Source organism: Geotrypetes seraphini, chromosome 7 (genome assembly GCF_902459505.1).
Source record: "Geotrypetes seraphini chromosome 7, aGeoSer1.1, whole genome shotgun sequence".
Taxonomy (NCBI): domain Eukaryota; kingdom Metazoa; phylum Chordata; class Amphibia; order Gymnophiona; family Dermophiidae; genus Geotrypetes; species Geotrypetes seraphini.
In genome coordinates, this window is record NC_047090.1 from 23,034,724 (window position 1) to 23,050,551 (window position 15,828).

General features: G+C 40.7%; 1 protein-coding gene across 6 annotated transcripts in view; it reads left to right on the forward strand.

The window, feature by feature from the left end:
• The window catches only part of HCFC2 (host cell factor C2), a 154,743-nt gene that overhangs the window by 54,816 nt on the left and 84,099 nt on the right, over positions 1-15,828 (forward strand). For all 6 annotated transcript variants that reach the window (XM_033953353.1, XM_033953355.1, XM_033953354.1 and 3 more), the window contains exons 8-11: positions 823-1,065; positions 8,142-8,242; positions 8,996-9,158; positions 12,800-13,000. In XM_033953353.1, the coding sequence (XP_033809244.1) occupies positions 823-1,065; positions 8,142-8,242; positions 8,996-9,158; positions 12,800-13,000 (708 nt within the window). The remainder of the gene's footprint in view (positions 1-822; positions 1,066-8,141; positions 8,243-8,995; positions 9,159-12,799; positions 13,001-15,828) is intronic.

The window sequence follows — 15,828 nt, forward strand, 5'->3', positions numbered from 1 at the left end:
TGATAGTATTTTTCAGTAGGGACCATGCCTGTTCCACCGTTATGACTTTGCCCATCTATTTCTTGATCCATTTTTTCACCATGGCTCTCATGCTGTCGTATCTTTCCTTTTTAAAGTTTAAAGTTGTGGTTGAGGTTTTAGTACCTTTCCTTTTCCCAACATCAAGTTTGAATTTGATCAGCGGGACCGTGATTTCTACTTCCTTTGCCAGACACGTAATGCCATTTAGGACCAAGTCCAAGGTGACGTTTCCTCTCGTCGGCTCTCCTATCATCTGTTCCAGGAAGCAGTCCCCTAGCACTTCCAGGAACTTTGTCTCCTTACCACAGTTGGAGGTTCCCAGGTCCCAGTCTATCCCCGGGAAATTGAAAGTTTAAATATTAAAAATATGTTTTTAATATTTAAACTGAACAAACTTTTTGCTGTTATGGAGGGTGGGGAACTATTGAGGGTTTCTGTGTTTTGTTTTGTTAACTTGCTAAATGTTAACAGATTGAGATTCAATAAAGAATTTACAGTACATTTAAACATCTTTTTCACCCAATTAAAAGTTTTTCGACATACAAAAGAATTGCTTCTCATTGGTAAATGGCGCAGTCAAAGGTAATTGCCCTGTTTGAGAGTCCAAGGAAACGTGCTGAGGCTGATCTGGAATTGATAGATTCTGTCACAACTTAAGCATGTGTTTTTGAGAGGGGTGGTGGCAGCCTGAAATTACAGTACTTCTCTGATTCTGTAAGAATAAGATTATAAACTTTTTCTATTTTTGATCTAAGAGACCAGAAAATGTGTAATTATTGGCATACTCTATTTTTTTCATAGAAAAGCCGCCCGCTCCCTCACAGGTTCAGCTGGTCAAGGCCACAACACATTCTTTTCATGTTAAATGGGAGGAAGTACCTACAGTTGAAGGCTATCTTCTTCAGTTGAGCTTGGATTTGCCATCTCCCACCCTTTCTGCAGCACAGACTCCTGTGGCCTCTGAATTGTCATCACCATCGTCACAAGACAGTGTTACTCCAGTTGCTTTGTTAACTGCAAAACAACTGCAGACGTTACAAGAAAGTAGGTTTTAAAATGATCTATTATAATTCTACTAATAACCATTTCAACCTTTTTTTAAATTAACCAAACAGAATTCTTTAAAATTACAACCATTGATACACTAGAGGTGGTTGAACTGTGAGACAATGTGTGTGACAGCACTCTGCTTAACAGTTCAAAAAACAGGGAAATATAATTAGTGATTGTCTTGATGTTTTATTTCAGAGTTTTGAAGAGAGAATTCCTTTTCTGATGAAGTTACAGATTATTTCACAAAGATGGGCTTTCTACATTAAAATTGAATAGTGTCCAGACTAATACAGTGAAAAGAAGGAACAGCTAGAAGATTCTTTTGGATAGATTTATGTAATGGAGAATAGGGAATCAATAGCCGTAAAAGAAAAGAGGCAGTCCTGATTGCTACATTTTATGAATAAGAGCTAAAATGAATCACATGATTGAATTTCCTAGCTCCATTAAAAAGTTTTAAATCTGCCATATTCTGTATCAATTGCAATTGACAAATATCTGTCTAAAGACCCTGAATAAAGTATTACAGTAGTCTATGCATCAATAATTAACAAAGGGACACTGTTTTTTCACCTAGAAGATTCCAAAGTGGCCAGATTTTTAGCTTGAAGCTTGGTGATTATTTTCATGGTAATGAATCTTGGTGATTATTTTCATGGTAATGAATCTGGTGTGATCCTCCTTTATGTTCCTCCTTTATGTCACTGGGTTTTTTTTTTAGTTTTTTTTTTTTTTGCTACCTTGTGTTCCTTTTCATGCTCTACCTCCCATCACTCTGGGATGAGCTCCTCCCCCTCAGTCTTACTCTTTACATATGAGGAGTAGGGAGCTTGTCTGTTCTGCTCAAGTTTAATCTTTATTTTTTTTTGGGGGGAGAGGGGGAGATTACCTGGTCAGAACCGTTTGGTGCTGCAGAGGATCCCGGTCCCCCTGGGGCATCTCTGGCTGTGAGAAGATAGACTCTCGGGGCTGAGGTGTGTAGCCTGCAGGCACATTCTTTGCATGATTCCTGTGTGGCCAGTCTGCATCAATAGTTCTCAGAGCTCAGGGTCCATACCCTTGGGAGCAATCTCACCACAGTGGGCTTGAGTGGCTCGCCCCAGGTTCTGCTGCAGTGGGCTTGAGCACAGACTGAGAGGGTCCCATGGCGGTTTATCCAGGATTGGGGCTGACGGCTTTCCTCCTCCCACGACATCGTGGAGCTCTGGTGGGGGTCTGAGGGGCAAGGTTCGCTTGGGGATTGGATGGCAGTCTGAAAAAATAAGCCATCAATTGGATTTCAGGCTTGTCTGAGGCAGAAATCTTCTCTCACCTTTGATCTGAGGCTTTCCTATACAGCTCCAGCACAGCAGTATGGCACAGTGAGTAAGGTTATTGTAGCCTATGAGAAAAATTGCGGGGGGGAGGGGGTCCTTAAAACTCATGTTGAAGGTTTCTGAGGTTAGGGCTCAGGTTTCCCACCTCCCAAAACCCCTTCCCTGAATATTTTTGAGTTTAGAATTTTTCTCCCGAGTAGTTCTCAATTTTATTATAAAAGCTTCCATTTGCCTCAATATCCCCTAATTTTGACAGAAAACAGTATAGATAGACTGCTCAGGTGGCTAAGGCAGCTAGGCTGGATATTGCTTTTCATCATCTATGCTGAAACAGGCTTAACTGTCCCACTCTAGGAACTCGGGACTGCTCTGATACGTCCCAATAGTCAAGATTACCAGTCCTGTTGCACAGAAAGGAAAGATTAGGTTCTTAATTTGCTAATCTTCTTTCTTGTAACCAAGACTGGTAGTCTTGATGCCTGCTCTGTCTGATATATACTAGCTTGCTTTCTGTTTAACATGCCTGCTTACTCAGATGTCTTGTTTCTATTGCCTGCCCGGTAGGGTCAGGAATGAAGAAGAATTTGCTCATAAGAGTTGCTGAACTGTTGGTGCAGATGGCACACAGGTAAGTGGTTCCTTTTATTACCACCACCTATGTTTTATTTAGAAGTTGTTGGGGAGTGGTCTAAGGAAGATGGCCGCGGGTGTTTGGAGCTAGACGCCACGGATGTTCCCTGACTGCTGTCTCTTCTGAATGGTGAAATGGTGAAACGAAAATCTAAGCTTCGGATTTTCCCTGACGAATCCTTACCAGCAGCAACGGGCCCGATGGATGCCTTCCTTCAGCGAGGGACGCCAACACAGCCGGAGGCTTTCTCAGCTGGGAGAGACACGCTGGCTGAAGCGTTGCAGCTCTCCCTCGAGGCAACATCTTTGACTCCGGAAGAGCGGAGTCCTCTGAGTCGCCCGGGGGCGTTTGACCGATCGACGGAAGAGCAAAGTCCTCCGAGTTGTTCGGAGGCGTTTGGCCAGTCGACGGTGAAGGAAATGCCCCAGGGTGTTTGCTCTCCAGACATGCTGAGTTCGGGAATCGGCTCAGTAGGAGGAGGGATGAAGCCAAAACTATTATCTGTGCATTCGGAGGAGCTGGGACAGAAACTACCTCAGGATTTCCTGACACTTACTTCATCGCCTGCTGAAGTTCCAGGTACTTTTTCATCAGAGGTTCTGGGTGCTGAACTGATACCAATGCAGAGACCCAAGGTTTTCAATATGGAGACAATTTGGGAAGCAATATCTAGCTTGCAAATCTCTTTGGGAACTCAAATGCAGCAACTTACTACACGTTACATCTCAGTTGTGTCTGAAAATTTGGAAATGAAAAATAGGATATCCAGTGTTGGAAAATAAAGTGGATGGACATGAAACTAGAATAAAAACAGTGGAGGCCCAGGCTTCGGTCTGGGTAAAAGATAGTGGAAACCTTAATTTTAAGGTGGAAATGTTGGAAAATATGACTAGAAGAAGTAATCTTCGGATTATCAATTTTCCAAAATTACCACTTATTTCTGCGCAGGATACATTTTAAAAATATTTGAAAGAAGTTTTGAAAGTTTCTGAAACCTCCTATCCGCCTCTCACTAAAATATATTATTTACCAACCAGAGTATCTGTTCAAAAACCAAACCAGCAGAATTTGACTGCTGATAGTTTGGATTTGACAAATTTCCTGGAGAGGTCAGGTGAAGAGATACTGGCAACTGCTACGCTACTTGTACAATTTGCTATAGATGCTGACAGGGAATGGATGCTTAAATTGTTTTTTAAGTTTAAAGATGTTCCATTTATGACTAAAATAGTGAGAATGTATCCAGACGTGTCACGAATGACCCAAAAGAGAAGAAAACAATTTCTTATTTTGAGACCAAGGGTTCAGCAGTTAGGTGCGACGTTCGTACTCAGATTCCCCTGTAAATGTGTAATGACCTATCAAGGGAATAGATTTATTTTCTTTGATCCTCAGCAATTGACAAAATTTAGTTTTGCTAAAGAGCAAATTTAAAATTCTTGAGAGAACTTCAGTCTCAACCTGCTCAAGTATAAGGTTTTTGGTTATGTTCTTCCCCGCTACCATTTTCATTTTCCTTGTATTATTTGATTAAGATTTCAGCAATTTTAAAGCTTTCTCCCCCATGGATTGAGGTCTAATGATACAAATCAGTAAAAAATTATTTTGGGGTTAATGTTATGCCGTATGAGAGAGAAAATTTTGTTTTAATTTCTGTATCTCAATTGTAATGTTTATTATTACCTATTGTCTCGTTTTTATTTTCTGAACTGAATTGTATTATTTTCTTGTTTTGACTAATATTATGTCAATACTATAAAATGAAAATAAAGATTTAAAAAAAAAAAAAGAAGTTGTTTTAAAAGCATTGCTGTTTAATGCTTATATTTAGAGCAGAACAGACTTATGTAGTTTTTGGGAGTTTCCCTGCACCTCCTCTCTTCTGTTTGCACTCTAGGACTTGCTAGAAGCTTTGGTACCAACAGGGGAAGTAGCTCAACCCGGAATGATGGGAGGTGGAGCATGAAAACAAACTGTGGGCTCTCTACAGCCCTTGCAACTAGTGAGGGTTAAAACCCGATGGTCAAGAATACCAGTTATAGGTTACAGGAAAGAATATTAGCAAAGGTAAGAACCTAATCTTTCCTTTGTTTTCATGAGTTCTCTCTTATGAAGCAAAATACAGTAAAATCTTGGTTTGTGAGCATAATTCATTCCAGAAGCATGCTTGTAGTCCAAAGCACTTGTATATCAAAACAAATTTCCCCATAGGAAATAATGGAAACTCAGATGATTCATTCCACAACCAAAAACTTTAATACAAAATACTATACGTACTCGTATTGCAAGACTTCACTCATTTAGGGGCATGGCTTGGAAACTCATGAAATCGGTCGGGTGAACGACGAGCTCCGTGCTGACAGGCTTGTTATTGGAAAAATAAGCTTTAAAGAATAGTTTTTCTTACTTAAAAAGATCAATATTGTCTGCATTATGGCTTCAGGTAAACAATCAAAAACGGATGCGGCTGGGACAGGAAGCGCAAAGCGATTAAAACCGGAACCGGCAACTCCTTCAAAGGTCCCGCTGCCGAATGAAGAAAATGCAGACATTTTAACAGAGCTCCGACAAATAAAACAAATTGTGTCTGACTACTCAATAAAGCTGCAAGAAGTCAATGAAAAAGTTGAAAACCTGACACAAAGAATGCAGCTAGTGGATATAAAAATAGAACAGTTGGAAGAACAGTCAGATTCAACTGAACCTGAGGTGGCTCATTGCAAACAGGATCGGAAAAAAAATTGAAATGCTATCAAAGGACCTGGAGGATTGTATAAACCGTGAGAGGAGGAATAACCTTAGAATAATTGGGTTACCTGAAGGATTTGAAAAAATAATCCAATCTCCTTTTTAGAGACTTTTCTTCTGAAAACAAAAGTTTCCACTAGAATTTGAAAGGGCGCATAGAATCCCTCTGAGAAGAACAAGAAACCAAAAAGGACCTCAGACTTTAATTTTCAAGTTATTAAGACACCAGCAAGTTATGGAGATTTTACGTTTGGCTAAAGAAAATAAAAATCAGATGTCAGGATGCTAAAATTCATATCTTGCCTGATTTTGCAAGAGACACAGCGCTAAAAAGGAAATAGTTGCTAGAATTACGCCCACAACTTAGAAGTCTTGGAGCTAAATATGATGAGTACCTCCAAAAAATGGATTTTAGGAGCTGCATTAAAACAGATTCAGATCTTTGAATGGAAGAAGGAAGGTCATTTGCGAGTATTTTCAATATTCAAGATTACAAATGTTATGAAAAGGAAGTGACACAATACCGTTGCTCATCAGCAGTTATGCTTTAACTTGTCTTATACTCCATTTTGTCACTTGTTAAAATCAAATAAGATGTCTAAATGTAGAGACAATATAGAGAAACTATCATAATATAAAATTTATAATGCTGAAGACACACTTCGATATGGCTGTGGGTAATGATTGGATTTAAATATGAAGGGATACAAGACATATCTTCCTGATATTTAGCTGATGATAAGATAAAACAGATTTCTTTAGAGGGCTGGTTTTTAATTACAAAAAGTCACACGAGGTGCCCATCCCTTCTCATTACCATTAGTACAGTGGAACCTTGGTTTACGAGCATAATTCGTTCCAGAAGCATGCTCTTAAACCAAAATACTCGTATATCAAAGCGAGTTTCTCCATAGGAACTAAGGGAAACTCGCTTGATTCGTTCCCACCCACCCCACCCCCTAAGGCCAGCGGCACTGCTCTACCCCCCAAGAACCGGCATTGCTCCCCCCGCGTGATCTGCCATCCCCCCGCTCGTGTCGCCCCCCCCTCCCGCGTGATCCACCATCCCCCCGCTCATGGCCCCCCCCGATCCGGCATCCCCCAGGCACCCACCCACACACCCGATCACATTCCTTACCCCTATTTGGCACTGGCACCAACGCACAGGACATGCCAGTGCCGGTGCCCGAAAATCTTCCTTCTTCTTTGTGCTGGGCCTTGAGCATCGGGTTCTGGGATGCCGGATCGCGGTGGGGGGGGGATGCGACGTGAGCAGGGAGTGCCAAATCGCGGGGGGTGCTCATAAATCGAGGCACGCTCTGTTTCCGAGGCGCTGATTTTGCGAATGTTTTGCTCGTCTTGCAAAACACTCGCAAAGCGATGCACTCGTAAACCAAGGTACCATTGTACTTTGAAGATAGGTTGGAAAATCTGGAATATCTACTTCTAATGTGAAACTATATCAAACTCAAAGAACAGATGCAATATTGCAATGCACCAATAATGTTGCCAAATATAGCGATTTTATGCAAGTCTACTGCTTGAAGATAAATGAAAATTTTATTAAAGAGTTCAAGTATATGGTGAACTAGGGTTCCTGTGTGAAACATGGCTCATAGAAGGTCACTAATTATTGTAATGAATAGATAACATTTTTCCCTTAACAATATAATCGTAAATGAGGGGGTAGGGTGGGGGGGGTTTCTGATCTTTTATTAAATGTTTGGAGTAATAGAAAAGAATATATTGTATAATATAAGTGATTGTTTATGATATGGAAGGGGGGATAAATTTTATTAATGTAGGATGACTATAATAGAAAATCAAGTGATGTTTTTAAGTTTATATGTTATTTCCTGATACACTTGTTGTAAGTTGTAAAATGAATAAAGATTTTTTTAAAAAAAGACTTCACTCATTTAGAACAGTCACTACACTACTGCAGCGTCAGAGAGAGAACTATTGGCTCAGTTGTGATGATGCGACACGTGCATACTGTATGTACTCGTATTGCAAGACTTCACTCATTTAGAACAGTCACTACACTCATGCAGTGTCAGACAGAGAAGAACCATTGGCTCAGTTGTGATGTGTATATACTGTATGTACTTGTATTGCAAGACATTGCTTGTATATCAAGTTAAAATTTAATAAAATGTTTTGCTTGTCTTGCAAAACACTTGCAAACCAAGTTACTTGCAATCCAAGATTTTACTGTAGCTGTAATTAATATTTTTATTAATTAAGTCCATCCTAACTTTAGCTTCTCACACCTTGCCATATGTTGCCATATTTTAATAGTATGTATGTGTGAAAAGTGTCTCCATTTGATGCAGTAGTTAGTGATTGTATATTTGTGCTTACTTTTAAAGGTGGTGTTCTGACACAGAATATGCATGTGAATGTCCTTTTTCCCCCGGGAATTAGGCTAGACCTACAGGACCAAATCAACTCAGATACTGTTCTCCACACAGTAAGTACGAGGTGAACCTTTTAAAACTGTAGAGAGGACAAATAGGGGGCAAGTCTGTATAGGTCACCAAAACATAGATGCCAAAATGCAGGCAAAATGGCATGTGCGTGGCCAGATTCTGTATTAGAATACTAGCATAAACCAACATTTAGATGTGACCAGTTACACCTGGTCTATGGTAGGTGTAAATGCACATGCCTAAATTTACTTATTTATACATAAGCTTATAGAATACTGTATGTGACCTGCCCATGCGCATGACCCTCTTGCAGTTATGCACTACAGCACCAAGGTGCTACTTTATAGAATAGTGCCTAAGTGCAGTTATGTTGGGCACGCATTTCTTCATGGTATTTTTTCACATTGTAATATTGTATGTGTATTTTTTGTAATATTTGGCCATTCATAATTGTGTAAATGGTCAGGGAACAGGCCTGGGAATTTTTTTTTTTTTTTAAAGTAAAACAGCAAACACACTGTAAGATGCTTGAGGACCAATTTTGTTCCCCAATGGTCTATTACCAGTATGCATCAGAACAATCTGTTTTTGAATTGCTAGATTTGGTGGTGCAGTTGATTTTACAAATATCTAGGATTCTGAGGTAAGAAGAGCTTTTCCCCCTTAGGTGCATCAGAGGCCCAAAGCTTTGACTTTTCATTCCTTAGGGCAATAATTGACGATCAAAGGCTAGGTGCTGTAGTTTTTCTTCCACACATATGTGACATAATTATGAATGGTTTCCTTTTGGTTAGGTGCAAGTTCCTGCTTCAACAAATTCCTTAGTACAAAATACCACAGAAACTCAACTCACGGACATGAAAATAATCTCTGCAGAAAAACAATCTGATATAGGAGGATTCAGTGAGTCAAATGCCATACTCCTTTCGCCTTCAGTTTTTCACCTTAAAACCTTAGGTAAGTCTGGTTTATAGCTGGTGAAGTAATTTGAGTTGAAAGAGAAACATTAAAATCTTATGCTGCCTCATTTTTACAAGATTACATAATAGGTACAGGCCTTTGGAAATGGGGCCCTGCCTGAGGGTGATAGTCTACTTAGGGCTCCTTTTATCAAGCTGCGGTAGGCGGTTAATGCACAGAATACCACGCGTTCAACCACCTGCCGCACTAGTCGCTTACGCCTCCATTGATGAGGCGTTAGTTTTTTGGTGTGCCGTGGGGGTTAGCGCGTGATGAAATGTCCAACACGCTAACCCCCATAGCGCACCTTGATAAAAGGAGCCCTTAGTTAGTTGCAGCAGCAGCAAATAATACAATAATTTACATCAATTAACAAAACTTCAGAGGCAAAAAATTGACCATAATAGCTAGTTCAAAAACACAAATGGAGGAAAAATATATTCACTCCTTCTAATGAGGAAACGTGAAATCGTGAAATAATCAAATCAAAATAATAAAAACCAACACACTAACATCAGAAATAGAAAATGTTTTTAACTAGTACACTTGATTTTTACAAAGGAAGGTAGTGCTCAGAGACGTGGAGGAAAAAGGGGAACAAACTCCCAAAAAAACCTCACCACCCAATCATTGCAGTACTTTCCAATTCACACCAGATGGTATCTTTTAATGTACTGTAATGAAATAAAGTTGAAAAAATTTATCTTTAGTTATAATTCTTTGGCTTTGACGTGCCATGTTTCAAATCTTCATCAGGAAGCCAAATGGAAAAGATGAATAAGACAAAAAGTCTCACATACAGGGTGTCAATCTCTCAAGAGCTTTACAAAACAGGCTTTAAAGAAAAACTTCTCTTCACTTTGAGCAGAACGTCACCTCCAGGTGCTATCAGCAGCACATGTGGCGGGAGTTGACAGTGTTCAAGCAGACTTCTTAAGCAGACAGTCTTTGGGTCCGGGCGAGTGAGTCCTGTCCTCATATCAGTACCCTTTAGTGTTCTAGTGATCAACTTGCTTTGTTATCTAGGGCAGTGTTCTTCAACCTTTTTACACCCGTGGACCGGCAGAAATAAAAGAATTATTTTGTGGACCGGCAAACTACTAGGACTAAAATTTTAAAACCCCGTTTATGCCCCATCTCCGCGAGCTCGGTCCCCGCAAACCATCTGATCCCATCTGCACAAGCCGCAATTATGATTTTATATTGAACGTATTTTATTAAAGTATTAAAAAAAAAATATTCTGAACAATTGTGATTTTATAAATACAAATATACAGAGCACGGACCAACAAAATCCCTGTCTCCCCTCCCCTTCACATATATCCCCCCTACTATCAAGAAAACTGAACAAGCCAAGTTCATAGAAATATCATGCTAACAGAATACTGCAGTCCCCAGTTATGTCTCTAGCAGGATATATATTTCAAATCTGATATATTCTAATCACAAAATAGAAATAAAATTATTTGTTTCTACCTTTTGTTGTCTCTGGTTTCTGCTTTCATCTTCTTTTCACTCTCTTCCTTCCAGCGTCTGCCCTCTCTGTCTCTTCAATCCAGCATCTGCCCCTTCCATCTACTGTCTGACCTCTCCCCCTTCCATATGGTATTTGTCTTCTTTCTATGTCCCTCTCCCCTTTTTACACGATTCACTCCAGCTTCACTGCCCTCTTCATTTTTATCTCTCCTACACCAGATCTAGCATCTTTGTCCCTCTCAATTTCTCTGCTGACCCCCTTCCCATCTCATTCCTGTCTCTCCCCTTCCCCTCCTCTAATCTCCCTGCAAGCTGTTTCCTTCCTTTTTTCTTCTCTCTTCCCTCCTCCCCCTATCCAACAGTAACTCTCTTCCCTTTCCTTTCCCTCCTCTCCTCCCAGCAGCATCTCTCCTTCTCCCTATCCAGGTCCAGTAGCAGCTGTCCCTTTTTCCCCTTGCCCAGCAGCTTCCCAGACTCCTTTCCCTCCTCCCTTCCCAGCAGCATCTCTCCTTCTCCCTCTCCAGGTCCAGTAGCAGCTGTCCCTTTTTCCCCCTTACCCAGCAGCTTCCCAGACTCCTTTCCCTCCCCCCTCCCAGCAGCATCTCTCCTTCTCCCTCTCCAGGTCCAGTAGCAGCTGTCCCTTTTTTTTTTCACCATGCCCAGCAGCTTCCCAGACTCCTTTCCCTCCTCCCCTCCCAGCAGCATCTCTCCTTCTCCCTATCCAGGTCCAGTAGCAGCTGTCCCTTTTTCCCCCTTACCCAGCAGCTTCCCAGACTCCTTTCCCTTCCCCCTCCCAGCAGTATCTCACCTTCTCCCTCTCCAAGTCCAGTAACAACTGTCCCCTTTTTTATTTTCACCATGCCCAGCAGCTTTCTCCCCTCCCAACAACTCTCCTTGCCAGTGCTGCGATTCAGTATGGCAGCCTAAGGTCCTTTGTTGGGTCGCACCACCTCTGAGGAAAGCAGAAGTTGCATCATCAGAGGCGGCCCGACTCAGCAAAAGCTACAAGGCTTCCTTTTTGAATCGCTGCATTTGTTAGGAGAGCCGCTGGGAGGGGATAAAGCACAGTGTGAGGCTCCCTTTTATGTCTCCGGCCCTGCGCGAATGACAGCTCCTCGATCTTGCCGGTCCTGCGTGGACTGGCAGGAAATTGAAGAAGTTGATCTCGCCGGTCCTGCGTGGACCGGCAGGAATTTTCTGCGGACTGGCGGTTGAAGAACTGTGATCTAGGGGAAATATCTGGAATCTCAGAAAGGCAGAACCAACTTCTTCATGTTACAATATCTGCACATCTCGGTGTCTTTAGTTGCACTTATCCGGCAGTTTGCTGTGTTTTTTTTTTTTTTTTACTTCTTTGCAATATGAGGAGTTAGTCCTTTCTCTCTCTCAACTCTGCTTCACCTCTAGGTTGCCATTATATATCACTTTAGCAATCTCAGCTCACTTCCAGCTTTTCTGCCTAAGTCCTGGACTGATCTGTAGAACAATATGAAAGGTAAATTTGTCTCCTTTCCTTTAATCCCAACAGATAAGCCCAGAAGCCTGCCCTATGCTATTTTTATTTTAGGGTTTCTTAGTTGCAGAAACACATTCTTTTCAGCACAGTTGGAGAAAGATTTCTCAACTTCCTTGATGTGTATAAAAAATAAAGAAAGAAAAAGAGGTTGTGAATATTTTGCAACTTGAATTGGAACAATTCTGCTCAAGGCCACTTTCCAGATAGGCCATACTCATGACTTCTAGTCAGATGCTTTCTTCATTTGCCAGTTTTAGTGGTGACTTGTATATTGTTGCCTGCATCAATGGCTTCTCTGTCTATCAGTCTGTTGCAATAGCTTTACCTTCTGATAGAGCTTTCTGAGCCAATTGATATAATAATAATAATAACAGTTTATATACCGCAATACCGTTAAGTTCTATGTCTTGCTTATTACATGTCATACAGTATGGCGCTTGTGCTTTCTATAAGCTCCATTGCTTTGTCATTTGAAATACTGACTGTTTCAAGACTGCACAATAACATTAAGGAGTAAATCACCAAGAACTACTTTTTTACATTGTCTCCATCCACTAGTCAATGGATATAACTCCAAGTTGAAACTAAAGGAAAGAAAAAATTATCAGGTAAGACATAATTTTTTTCTTTTTGTTTTATATTTCAGATTCTAAAATATCAACAAATTTAGGGGAATTACATGACTTGAACCTACAAACTGTGATCCCCGAAGCTTCTGCATCCTGTATGGTCCACAACACACAAGCTATGGTAACCCAGCAGGCCATTAAAACTGAACCATCACGTACATACGGGGCACTTGTTAAAGATGAAACGTCAGTAACAACATTCAGTACAAAATCTGAAGGTTTGAAAATACGTTTCACGTACTGTATTTGGCGCCAGAAACACACACAAATATACATATACATGTACATATATATACAGCATGCATACATGTGTGTGTATATATGCTTAAATTTTGATCATTGAACAGGAAGAAAAGAGAATGGGGCATATTTTGAATGTACTCATGAACACGCTGGGGTATAAGTGATGTTTGAAAAAGAGGGAAGGTGAAGTGTCAGATTGCTCATGGGAGAAACAAGCTGACAAAACATAGAAAGCAGTTCTCTTGTATTAGTTAACCAGGGCTTACAAAGGTTAATTGTGTTTTGTACTTCATTTTCAATGAAAGCTAAAATCAAAGCTAGCATATCTTGTTTCTTTGTACATGTGTGTAGAGTTCTCTTGAAAGAGAAAATTATGAGTGAAAGCAAATTGCCCAAGGTACTTTTATAGTTGTGGAAGGTTTGCTGTTTTAATTGAGGGGAGTCTTTGAAATTTAATTCCTCCCACACTGGCTTTTTTCTTATGAGTAATTGATGTCCCCCCTCTCTTTAGTTTTAGGGTTATTTTTGTGTAACTTTATAGTAAGGCCTATGTTTTTTGTGTTGTTGTTTTTTTTAAGTTTATTGTAGTAGTTAAACACCTTGGGGAGGAAGGCCAAAGTTAATTTTTGCCATATTGATAGCTTGGGGTAAATTCTGACTTCTCTCTGAGCATGTTCATAGTCTACATGTTGTGGCCCACTGTAGCTCAAGTCAAGGCTCAATAGCTCTTCCAGTGGTAACCCCAAAATAGCACATTGACTTGTGACCCGAAATGGAGTCACCCTGTAGGACCGGATTCCCACACAGGAATCAAAAAGGAAAAGAAAAAACAAACAATTATTTCTCAATGGAAAAACAATATCCTTTATTTCCTTCTGGAAACAGGTGAGATAATTCTTTAGAATAGTTGTTAAACTTGTCAGAATGTTCCCACTGGTAGCAACACCAACAGTAGAAAAATACACAAACCAATAACAGTTTATAACAAAGCCCCGTGGCTTGACCTCAGCAAAGTCTTTTACTCTCAATTGGGTCAGAGAGTACAGCTTCTTCAGCACAAACGCTGACTGCTTCCCAAGCAGGCAGTTTTCAAAAATAAAAAAAAAACCAAAACAGTTCAAGGCACTTATTTAACAGCACAAGTGTTCCAAAGTTCCTTCAAGCCTCTGGCCAGTTTCACTCACTGCCAGGAAAAAGGGGAGTGACAGGTTTTGCAAATTAAAGTCCTTAACTTGACTTTCAAAATTCCCTCCCAAGATATAAGCAAAACCTCACCCCAAAATCACTCCCTAGCTTGCAAACAAAAATGTTCCCCACACAGTCCAGCACCAACAAAACTCCACTCACTGTTTGAGGGTGGAAGCCAAGTCCACCTGCATAGCTTCAGCAATCTCAGGCACAACCTCTGCCAAACCTTCTTCATATTCCATGGGCTGTTCTCCTGGAAAATTTGGCTCCTTAGCCTGACCAGCCTCTAATACTTCCATCGGAATGGGTTTGCTGCTCCTGCTTGGCTGAGGGGACTCCTTAGGGAGAAAAGGCTTAAAATTCCTCCCTAGCTTGCTACCTTGCCTGTTCTCTGCAAGAGGTTTAAATACCTTAGGGCGACACCCTGCTTTGTCAGCCCTGGCAGTGTTCCAAGGGCCTCTTGGGCTCCCCCAGTGGTCGGTGTCATTATTTTTCCAACTATGATCCTGGGAAATCCTGAAACTTTCTTTCCTGGATTTTTCTTTAACTTTTCTGGTTGGTTTAAGAAGATTCAAGGCAGGGAACATACCTTGTTGGTCACAATGTATATGAATCTGATCAGCCTGAAAATTTCTATCACTGTCTCACAGGTACTTGTTCCTTTGATATTCACCAAATTTCCCCCGAGTCATCTTTTTAGTGGGGCTGTGTATTAATCGAGTTAACTAATGCAATCAACTATTTAATTTGGGGGCAGTTAAAAATTTGAATTGTGATTAATCTTGGTCCAGCATCACTGTACTTGCCAAGGTCATGGGCAGCATTTGCAATTCAAGCAAGCTTCCATTGCCGGTCCCAAGAATCTTCCTATAGATGTGGAAACAGGAAGTTGCATCAGAGGAGGTATTTACATTGCAGGTGCTGGCTATGATCTGGGCAAGTACAGCGATCACAGATGCAAAAGTTCTACTTTTTAGTTACAACTTTGTTGAATTATTGGAGTCTTTCTTTGAATGCTAGGAAGGGCTTGATGCCACCATTTTTTATGTATCTTTTTCTCCTTTTAGAAATTGCAGGAATGATTAGTAGTAGAGGTAATTTCTTAGGTAAAATATATATACTGTTTCAAAAGTGTATAAGCAAACTGGGTTGAAGGCATTTTAGTTTTTTTTTGTCTCAGGATTTAAATGGGAGCTAGCCATGGATCAGTTGACAAAAATGAAAGAAGACTGTCTATTGTATTTAAAAACAGTGGTGCATGTAAAAATACCATGCTAGCTGCCTAAGGTGGGAGTTGGCAAAAATGGGCATGACAGGTTGGCGGAGGTGTGGCGGCTGTAACAGCTAGTGCAAGGGTTAGTACCATGCACTAGCTTTCTTGGCTTCCAGTAGTGCAGGTGAACTTACCAGCACCACAGCTTTTCGAGCGATACGTTTTTTACTAGTGTTTTAAAAATTGTGATATATAGTATTTTTTTCATAGATGCTGACTGTTTCAGTGCTGTCTAGTGCAGAGCTTCTCAACATGCGTAAGGATACTCGAGCTGCTTGTTAGGGATATGCGGCATTGTGTGGGTCTTCTGCCTCCCTTCCTCCTTAATGGATGCCGCTGCCG